The sequence below is a fragment of the Plectrocnemia conspersa genome, unplaced genomic scaffold, assembly GCF_051122295.1.
Source record: "Plectrocnemia conspersa isolate PC_06_02 unplaced genomic scaffold, ASM5112229v1 ptg000001l, whole genome shotgun sequence".
NCBI lineage: Eukaryota > Metazoa > Arthropoda > Insecta > Trichoptera > Polycentropodidae > Plectrocnemia > Plectrocnemia conspersa.
In genome coordinates, this window is record NW_028277165.1 from 19,134,717 (window position 1) to 19,145,107 (window position 10,391).

The 10,391-nt window shown below is 29.5% G+C and overlaps 2 protein-coding genes across 5 annotated transcripts; both read right to left on the reverse strand.

The window, feature by feature from the left end:
- Positions 1-2,935: 2,935 nt before the first annotated feature.
- LOC148239097 (uncharacterized) lies at positions 2,936-5,581 on the reverse strand. The gene is made up of 13 exons (XM_088187388.1): positions 5,380-5,581; positions 5,151-5,319; positions 5,005-5,087; positions 4,758-4,939; positions 4,565-4,688; positions 4,409-4,501; positions 4,215-4,349; positions 4,027-4,149; positions 3,861-3,966; positions 3,701-3,797; positions 3,436-3,642; positions 3,165-3,371; positions 2,936-3,099 (listed from the first exon to the last, which is right to left on the reverse strand). Exons 1-13 carry the CDS (start codon positions 5,437-5,439, stop codon positions 2,976-2,978), a joined length of 1,710 nt encoding a protein of 569 aa, XP_088043514.1. The 5' UTR covers positions 5,440-5,581; the 3' UTR covers positions 2,936-2,975.
- Positions 5,582-7,874: 2,293 nt separating this feature from the next.
- On the reverse strand, positions 7,875-10,391 carry LOC148239098 (uncharacterized). 4 transcript variants are annotated; one of them, XM_088190746.1, is made up of 4 exons: positions 10,321-10,391; positions 9,861-10,136; positions 8,699-9,793; positions 7,875-8,632 (listed from the first exon to the last, which is right to left on the reverse strand). In XM_088190746.1, exons 2-4 carry the CDS (start codon positions 10,087-10,089, stop codon positions 8,517-8,519), a joined length of 1,440 nt encoding a protein of 479 aa, XP_088046872.1. In that variant the 5' UTR covers positions 10,090-10,136; positions 10,321-10,391; the 3' UTR covers positions 7,875-8,516. The 4 variants fall into 4 exon arrangements, with proteins under 4 accessions (XP_088046872.1, XP_088046883.1, XP_088046855.1 ...); XM_088190757.1 differs by having other exon boundaries at positions 9,861-10,248; XM_088190729.1 differs by having other exon boundaries at positions 7,875-9,793.

A 10,391-nucleotide genomic window follows, 5' to 3' on the forward strand; every position in this document is an offset into this window, starting at 1 on the left:
AATATTTATTTCACAGTATTAAACATTTTTATATGTGTATTTATTGTCTTCCGTCGAGACATATTAATGTAATACATACCTAATACAATAACACGTTTGTATTTAAAAGATTAGGCGCATTGTGATTTAAAAATTGTAAACGTATCACAGTATGCGGATACTTAACATTCTTTTAAGTACAATTTATAATTGTTGTACATTGTGTTCTTCACTGTTTACGATTATATATATTATTATATTATATAATATACAAATAGTGGTATACCATAAATAAATTAAAAAAATTATTAATAAAATTTATTTATAAAAAATATATTTTTTTATGTTTCCCAATTGTAATACTCCTTTAAAGTTTTAAGTATAATTAAATAAAATATTCCTTTAGTTATTATCGACGTATTTTTCCGTTGCTTTTCAATCATTTCTTTATCGACTGAAAAATCTTCATTAATCTGCAAAATAAAAATATGTGTTAGTTTTATCAATTTAGAATGCAATAATAATAATAAATTGAAAAAATACGTTTGGAGAATATAATTGAACCAGTGTTGGAAAATCGTCATCGATCACGGGATGTTCTGTATCTTCTTTGGTAGGTTTTAATTTATGTTCCAGTGATGTATTTTTTTTACCCGCCTCCGTAGTAGTACTGCTATCTGGCAACGTTTTAATGATTCTATGCTTTTTTCGATACGATTTTATTGGACCAATATCATACATATACAGACGCTGATCTTAACATTGTAAATTATGTCAGTTAGTGTATTTAAATTATATAATATTTTAAAGTGTAATACTTATTGGGATAAGAGAGCCATTTAGTCGGATCTGTCCATTTTTCAAAACATTTTTCGTCAGCCCATTGCTATTATTTTTATTATTCATTTTTGACATAAAAATAAATAATTATATAAAGACATTATTTTAAAAACAATTGAATGAATAATTCAATACATACGTATATAGAATAAGACATGTTTTAATTAGAAATTGAGGCAAGTATGAATATATATCTTGAATTATTTCTACAATATTACTGCACATTTAATATAATCCATGTGTAAAATAGAACAATTCAATAAGTGCTGTGTCGCCACACACAGTGCTACAATCAATTTCGTGAAACGGCATTGCACATTTTTAGATAATTTATTATTATAAGACATTGGTCTAAATCGAAATGCAGCAACTCTTTTTTCATGTGTATAAAAAATAGTATATATATATTTTAAATTGTAAACTTATCGGACCAATGATGTCTATGATGAAAATATCATTTATGTGAAGAAAAAATATTTATAACAATTCTTTGCGTATAAACCAGGGCGTAATTTTTTTATTTCAGATTTTGTTCCGATCACTTCGATTCTGGGTTTCGTTCCAGAAAAAATAACGTTTTTTTCTGTTTTCGGTCTCCGACTGATTGAAAATAACATTTTGGAAATATTTCTTCAGTAAGGGATGCTTCGGAAGCTAAAAAAAGGTCATATCAGAAATTGTTTGAGAAGAACAGAATTTTTGAAGAGGAGAAATTAAACTAGAACAGTTAAAAAAAATCATTTCAGAAATTTTTGCATTTTGCGATGCTGAGAAAAGTTTTTTCCAGGTTTCGGTTCGAAGCCCTGGTATAAATAAATACATAAATATGTTTACTGCTTTTTGTAATTATAGCGCCTGCGTTTATATAGCCACTCGTACTGCTCCTTTACTATTGTTTAACGCTTATTTATTCCGTTTTGGAAGTGGTGCAAGCGTGAAAACATTCAATCGAATATTCTAAATTTGCTTATTTACGATATTATATTATATCATATTATTTTAAGTAAGTAAATTTTATTATAATTGCTTTTCAGTATGTAACCAATTGCAACCAAGAAATTATTTCCACTTCATGACTGTTGAAAACATTAATAACAATCTTCCGACACAAGTATTACTTTTCCAAGAAAACAATATGAGGCTGGTTCTTATTAGATCCAGCCATATTAGTCTCTCAACAGCGCCTCCTTGTATTACGTGTTGAAAACAACCCTAAAAACATGTCTTTTTCAGACAAAGTTTTCAATACCAAATATTTAAAAATTAATTGTGGGAGATTTTAATGATCAATTTAGAGATCCTGGAATAATTAAATGTTTGTAAACAATAATATAGAAATATTGAGGTCGACAATAACGTTGTCTTCCATAATGAATTTAGGGTCTAAATTTTAGACCCTATGCTAGTGATAGTAAATGCCAATATATGTTACACAATAAAAGTATAGTGAAACAATGGATATATTATATAAATCATGCAGGACGTCCAATATTGCACAATAACCACACACTTTTAAAAGCTATTAATAATGAACCATAAATTGGCATAGCATTGTTCGCCGGACTTCAATAGTCCTCTGGATCGGAAAAATTTAAGGGCGTGTTTCCGAAGATAACGCGATTAATTTTCAATTATCTTCGTCAGCGATTTGTCAAAGTTACCTCCAACGATTGATAGAAAAGATGTCACTTTATCAACAGAAAACACTGAATATTAACGGCAAACGCCAGCAATGGGTAAAACATTGAGATTTGTCGAACAGTTACTACTCGACACACCAGAGAAGAAATTCACACTTCCAAGAGCTCCCATTTCAAATCTACCGTCTGATATTTTTCTATATATAACGCCCGTCTAGCCAAACGATTCCATTGCTTGCCAGTGTTAGTGTTTTTGTGCTTTTTTATTGATTGCGAGTGTTAATACATACTACAATTACATGCCTCGTAATGTTAATACATACTATAATATAAATAATTGCCTCGGATCTCGTCGGTTCCTGATTTCAACGATTGTTTTCGGACGGATTATGGACGAAAACCGAGGTACCACTGTATGTGATAAATTATATAGTATATTTCTGAAAATCAATTAGGATATGTAATACAGAAATTCATTACAGAAAAATACATTTATTAAATTAAAACATTATAAAATTATTGCGTTTTATACAAAAAATTAGAAAATTCGTTTATTTCATTCTTCATAAACTGCTCTAATAAAGTGTTCATTTCCGAGAATAAATTGGATACTTCTTTGGTTGCCAGGTCTTCAGAAATCCTATGACAATAAATAAATACATTTATTTAATTTATCTGAATAAATATATACATCTTCATACTTACTTATCCATTTTATCGATCTGTTCGTTTGAATCATTCACATCTTTGATTATGACTTTTATCGTTTCTGGTATGATACTATCATCACTAGTTCCTATATTTTCTTTTACTTCTGAATCATCTGCTTGTAAAACTTCATCTTCACTATCAGCTTCATGAAAGATTGTAATAATTTTTGTATTATCAATTTTAGGTTCAGATTGAGTCACTCTAAAAAATATGTATAAAATAATCATTACCTAATAAACATTCAATAATTATTAATAATTTATACCTAATTTCTTGATTGACGACTTTCTCGTTACTTTTCGAATTAATTTTCGATCTTTCAACTTCTCGTGGTCGATGAGTAATTACCTTTACATTTGTACTTGATTTACTTTTACTCCTAGTATCTTTCTCAGACTGTTTATTACAGCAATTTTTATGATATAACGCTTGTCGACTTTGATTATTAATAAATTTGTTTAAATGGTCAGTCCTGAAAATATTTATTTATTTATTTACAATTACATACTTTTAGTGATATATTAACTTACGAGTAACATTTATAATTAAGTTCATAGTTCGAACCGCATAAATTATGTTTACAACGCGAATTGCTGCTTTTATCTCCTCGATACATATAAAATTGATCTGTAAAATAAAATAAAAATTATAAACAGTATAGCTTTAAATATTGCTACAATTTCATCTTACGTGCAGGAGCACTGTGTATATTCCTTTTCGATAAATTTGCAGATGAAGTAGTAGTCGATTTGGCTATCTTTGTGGTTTTTGCAGCTTTTGTAATGTAAATTTTAGTCTGAAATTACAAAATAATTTTATTTGTTACTCTTAAATTCATATATTAATTTAAACTAACCTTCATAGAATCGTTTGCAGCTTTTTTATATTTATTTGGTTCAGTAAATGCAAGAGGGTGAGCTATATGAATCAATTTTTCAATCGACTCGATTACATTAGAACACATTTTGCTCAAAACACCCTAAAAATATATCTTACAATTAAAAATATATTTTATTAATATTAAATGATTAATATAAAGCATACACAATGTGATACAGCGAATTCGTTCACGAGAGGCAAACAAGCATCGTTAATTTTAAGAATAAAATTCATTAGAATATTTAGTCTCTTCGCTATTCCGTCGTACCCCCAAATAATATGCATATGGCGTTGAAACATCTATAAATATATAATATATTGTTATATTTAAATTATTAAATAGTAATTAATATACTTACAGTACAAGCTTGTAATAACAATTGATATAATTTTATGATCTTTTCAATTGTATTGTGTTTTGCATCATTTTTTATATTTGCAATATTGTTGAACTAAAATTTGTCATGATAAAAAGTAATATTTGATTTATATTATTACATTTATTATTTAGATACCTGTAGCTCAATTTGATATAAATGATTTCTTGAAAATCTGACACAGAAATCTAATGCTTTTTTCTGTATCTGGCTTATTGTCTCGGTCGGATTGTCCGGTATATAAAAATCATAAACGTGCGATCTATATAAAGCAAGTCAAAGTATGCAATTGATCACTTAAGTTCAATACTAAAATATTTATACGCATTACCGTATGATCTCTATTATATATTTTATTTTCAATAATACGCCACATAATTTCTCTTCTAAGAGTTTGGTTTTAATCTCATTTTCAATCTTATCTTTTGCCGTCGGTAGAGATACTTTTGTTATATTAGAAAACGCCAATTGTTTCCTTTTTTGTGTTATGTTGTTTGAAAAGATGTTATCGCCCTTAAACATTAATAATTTTATATTATACTTCATGAAACAAAATATATTAAAATATTTTTTCTTACATTCTTCGAATAATTTGATAAGTAATGTTTTATATCTTCATTGCTAAATTTTGATTTTGGCACCGTATTGGAGTCATCATTATCTATAAATTACGTTACATGAGATACATACTTTCTTTATACATCAATGATTACATAACATTCACCTGATTGAAGTGATACATAATCAACGGATTTGTAATCTGTGGAACATTTAATTTTATCATTTTGTAACTCTTTCGAACAAAACTCTGACCACAGCACCTTGTCTTTCAATTTGAGTCTCTCTCTCCTCACCTTATTTATGGCACTTTCGAGTTCATTTTCGCTGATTGTCTGTGAGTCACATTTAAAAAATGTATAAATTAAGTTGAGGTTTAGAGTAAATCAACTTACCTTTAACTCGTATCCGCTGAAATAAGTGGGCTGACTTCGCATGTAAGCTACATTCGACATTGTTTCTCAAAAATATTGTTGAAAGAAAGAGTATATCTATCAAATCATAGGTGCTCCTTGTATTACATACGATGCTGTTTGTTGTGAGTCATTGTTGTTAAGCAACGGAAAAATAAAATAACATAGCAACGCAATAAACACAATCTATCAATCTTTAGTATGTATATATGTATGCTACATATATGTTAATGGGGCTTGAACGTTGTTCAAATTTGAGTTATATATGTAATTGTTGTAACTTTAATTTTAATGCGATTAAACCCGAAGTTTATTTTATTAAATAACATTAAAACTGGAAAAATTGCGAGTAAATTCTATGCATTTTATTTAAAGAAAATAACAGTATAATATTTATATTGGATGGATTAGTTGCAGGTTTTTGTGTGATGTTGTCAGCCAGTGAGACTCTCGGTGGACCTGTTTGGTATATATATTATTACACGAGTGCTTATGTATAACAATATACATAGAGAGTTCAGATTAATCAGTGTTGGAGTAGTGCGTTAAGTCTGAAATAAAGTAGTCATAGACTCATAGAAGTAGGAGAGTACGTAAATAGCATTTATCACAATGTTGGTGCCTGTCGAAATGAGTGAGTTTATGTCGATTCTTAATTCTTGCGAATCCTTTTATATACTTAGGCAAATTAGGCTGCATGGTCAAACTCCGCCTCCCTGATGTACGTATTTTCATCCCTAAATAAGTCATTTCAACTTTTCCATACATATTAATATATACATTTACATATGTATCATTATTCATTTACATGCGATTTATAAATTTGACAGTGAATGTGTATTTTTCGGTTAAGTTATATTTTCAATAGTAAAGTCAAAATACATTTTCATCAGTAGATACACATTTCCACTAGCGAAAATATAATTTAACTGATAAGCTCTATTGAAATTATATGCTGCTCTAAAATGTCTATGAAACTCAATTTGACAGTTGCGAAACGTATATTCGCTGTAAAAACCCAAACCTAACCTTCACGAATTAACTAAGCCCAACTTGACCTAATGAAAGTTTAGAACTTTTATAAGTTCATGTTAAGTTTAGTACAAATAATTGGCGTTTATACTATTAATAGTATCTTTATCTGTAAGAATTAATTCTAATTTTTAACAACACATTTTTGGAAATACTTTTCAAATTAAATAAAAAGCTCCAATTCTTAAAAAAATGATCGATTTGTAGAAAATGTTCTTTAAGAAAGACTAATATTTTATCTAAAATTATATTAATTGTCATGTGTTATTTTTGAATTTTTCTTCTACACATTCGTAATCAAACTCAGATATCTTGTAGATGGTGTATAGAGGAGGTTGATTCCTCTTTGTTGCGAGCATCCATGAAAGTATGTTGTCCGCGGGCGGACGGGAGTCTGCTACTCTCTTCGAGTGTGCCGGAGTTTGCCAGGTGACTGACCTTATGTATTCAGGGCTGCAAAGCTTACTCACCAATCACAAGCGATCATCCAGCCAATCGCTGCTCTCGCTTCTTAGAAACAACGAAATAACTATATGCCTTTAGAAAATGACATTTGCTTGACGGATATCTCCGAGGTTGAATTATGTATGCGTAACGGGAAATATTGTTTCCCGTGACCGTTTCATATAAAATAATTATTCATTCAATGCACCGGAGAATTCTTGCGTGTTATAATATATATGAAGGAACCCTTTAGTTCTAGTCGGAAGGGAGCCTTTATCTAATCGCAGTATTGTTAAATAATCACTTTTGGTTACAGTAATTACGTGAGTTTTAAAAATTGTCCTTTGTAAGCAAATGCTCTGTGTGGTCCCCACATCATTTAATGGAATACCATGAATCTTAATGAGATCGAAATATTAAAAAAAATGTCAACTGGCCAACTTTTGCCCCCCCCCCCCCTGGAAAAAGCTGAAATGACGTTCCTGTTAATATTTCTCTCGAGCGTTTATGTATAAAACGATTTTATTTAAATAAAGCTTTCGCACATGTATGGAAATCTTAAAAGTATGAAAGATCTTCAACAAATGTATGCCAATATTTTCTTGGCTATAACAAAAAATTTCACCAATTCTAGCTGACCATTATTCACATTCTCATGATTTTAATATTCTCAGTGACCCTCAACGTTCTTTCCTAATAATTTTCTGTATTATCGATACATTTATTATTTACTATTTTTTTCCACCATTAGTGTTTAAAAACTTATACATAATAATTCAAATTTCTTTTATTATGTCTTTTGTGACTCTGATTATGCAATAATATCCAGGGTTATATATTTGGATAATTTTTGCCTTTGTAGCACATACATTTTATGATTACGATACATCTATTCAACTTTAATCACATTGTTTTGAGTTAATTTTTAACTTTAAACATTTATCGTATTTTCATAGATCGCAAATTTCTTACGATTAGTTCTCGCAAAATAAAACAAAAAATACGTTTGCACCATCCTAGATAAAGTAGTGGTGATCTTAGTTTTTATTAGAATTTTTAATAAATACACATCATCTCAAGAGATTTTGTAAATGAATAAACACATTTTATTATGTGTATTTTCAACCTTTTAAGTGACAGTATGCAACGTAAAGAACATTTAATTACACTATATTATTCACAATAACTTTATATATAAAAAAGTGACATAAAGAAAATAATCTATTTGTCAATAATTACGCAAACCTTTGCCTTTTAAAAATTGTTTTCACAAATTTTCTGTCACACAATCATGTTAAAAAATATTTTTTGTCACAATTAAATACCTTACATCAAATAATTTAAGCAACGATACCGTTACCCGATACCCGAGTAGTTTTTTTTTATAAAAATAAATCATCAAAATAAACTTAATGTAGAATCACCGACTTAAGAATACATTTATGGGCATTTTATACCTACATATGAGTACAAACAAACTTTATTTATCGGTTTTGGTAACACAAATTATTTTGTCAGTATTTTAATACCATTGCTAAACATCTATTCGATTTGCTATACAATTTTTTTAAAATACACATCACCAATAAATTAGTTCATGACAATATACATATAATATATTATATTATACATAGGTAGCTAAACTACAACTTTTGTTCTTTACAGTCATGTTGCCATCTATTTAATGATAAATATTTTGTACTGAATGAGTTTTCGCAATACGTACAAGCCCAATCGGGATCGATTCCATGAAGTATGGCTAAGTGAAAGCGTATTTCGTTAAATTTTGCACTCTTATTACAAAGTGTACACTCGTACAGGATACCTTTATTTTTGAAGGCTGATAAAAAATCATCGTCAAATATATAATCGAGTTCATCGCCGTTGTTGGTGACATTGTATTTAGGATCGAAGTTCAGTAAGTTAAACGATAGCATCGGGTACGTCATTTGCTGCAATCGGACGTTGAGTTCGCTGTTGTCCAATTGCAACTGATCTTCCATGAACATCTTCGGCAACACGCCTCTCGACGGCCTGCCCAAGTATCTTACGTAAGGATATTTCGACAGGTTTATATGATAGTAAGTGCTGGTTTTCATTTCGTCTTTGCACAAACCGACGTCCTTTTGAAATTCGGATAGAACTAAGCATATGTTGTCTTTTATATGTTTCGGAGTGTCGCTGTTCCTTCTCAGGAACCTTTTCAACTGCTCTAAAAAATTATGAATATGCAGAGTTTTCAAAGATCTGAATCTGCACGTCGATATATTAGTCGACGGTTCATAGCGCAACTGAATCGATTGAATATTGATATCGTTAATCTTATATCCTTTTCGCAAGTTGATCAAATCAAACTTGTCGTAGTTCACGTTTTGATGCAGCATCGCAAAGCCGGGGAGATTCAACTTGATCATAACGAACGGGTTGTTCAGTATCGAGTTTCCGGAAATGTAACCAACGCTGTTCAAGTCTTTATCTATCTGAAATCTTGTGATATGGAAATCTTTGTGCTTTTGTGGCTCGTAATAAAATAACGTTTTAAGATTTTTTAACGTACTACTGACGTGCAACACATTTTCTACTTCATTTTTCTCCAACTGATCCAATATATCACTATTACATTTAGTTAGAACAAAATTAATGTTCGCTCTTAAATAAAAATAGAAATGTTTAAACAACTTTTTATCAATTATGACACGGCCCGAATGGACATCTTGCCAGTGATCCCATTTTTTTATTAAAGTTGTTAAAATTTCACTATAAACGCCATATTTTGCATACAAGTTTCCGGCATTAGATTTGCAGTTAAAAATTTTGTTAATTACATTCTTACCGATATATTTAAAAACATTAGACAAATTGTATTTTTGTTTTATTACAAAGTTGATTAGCTGAATAATACCGTTTATTCTATTAACATCTGAAAAAGTTAAATATTGAAAAAATATTATATAAATAAAAACAATACTTATATATAATATAAATACCATTGCTTTGAATATCACGTTCGCAGTCTTTACCCTTTTCCTTATTACTTTTTAATTCTACATTAGATGCATCTAAATGATTATTTGTTTGGTCCGTATCTTCCGCGCTCACCAGTAATATTTCTGCGCATGAAAAACTAGTCGACGGCGTATCGCTACTGACTTCGTCGTCAATCAAAATGATAGGGTTAGACAATCCGGAAAAATCGCTATTCGCGTTTGTACTCATTTTCAGTATGAGATTTATAATTATCGCTAGTTACAAGTACATAGTATCTGGAAGTAAATTACAGAATATAGTAATATGAGAACGGCAAATTAATAATATATAAATTTATAAACATAACCTCAAATCTACATATCAACAAGGATATAAGGTCACTTATTACTATTGAACGAAAACAAAACTAATTACGATTTTTTAAATACATATTGTAAGGTCGTATTAAAGACTACATACCGTCGATGACAATAGACGAACCGCGACAGATGCAACACAAGCAACGCATATGTCAAACGGAGTCCTTGGCC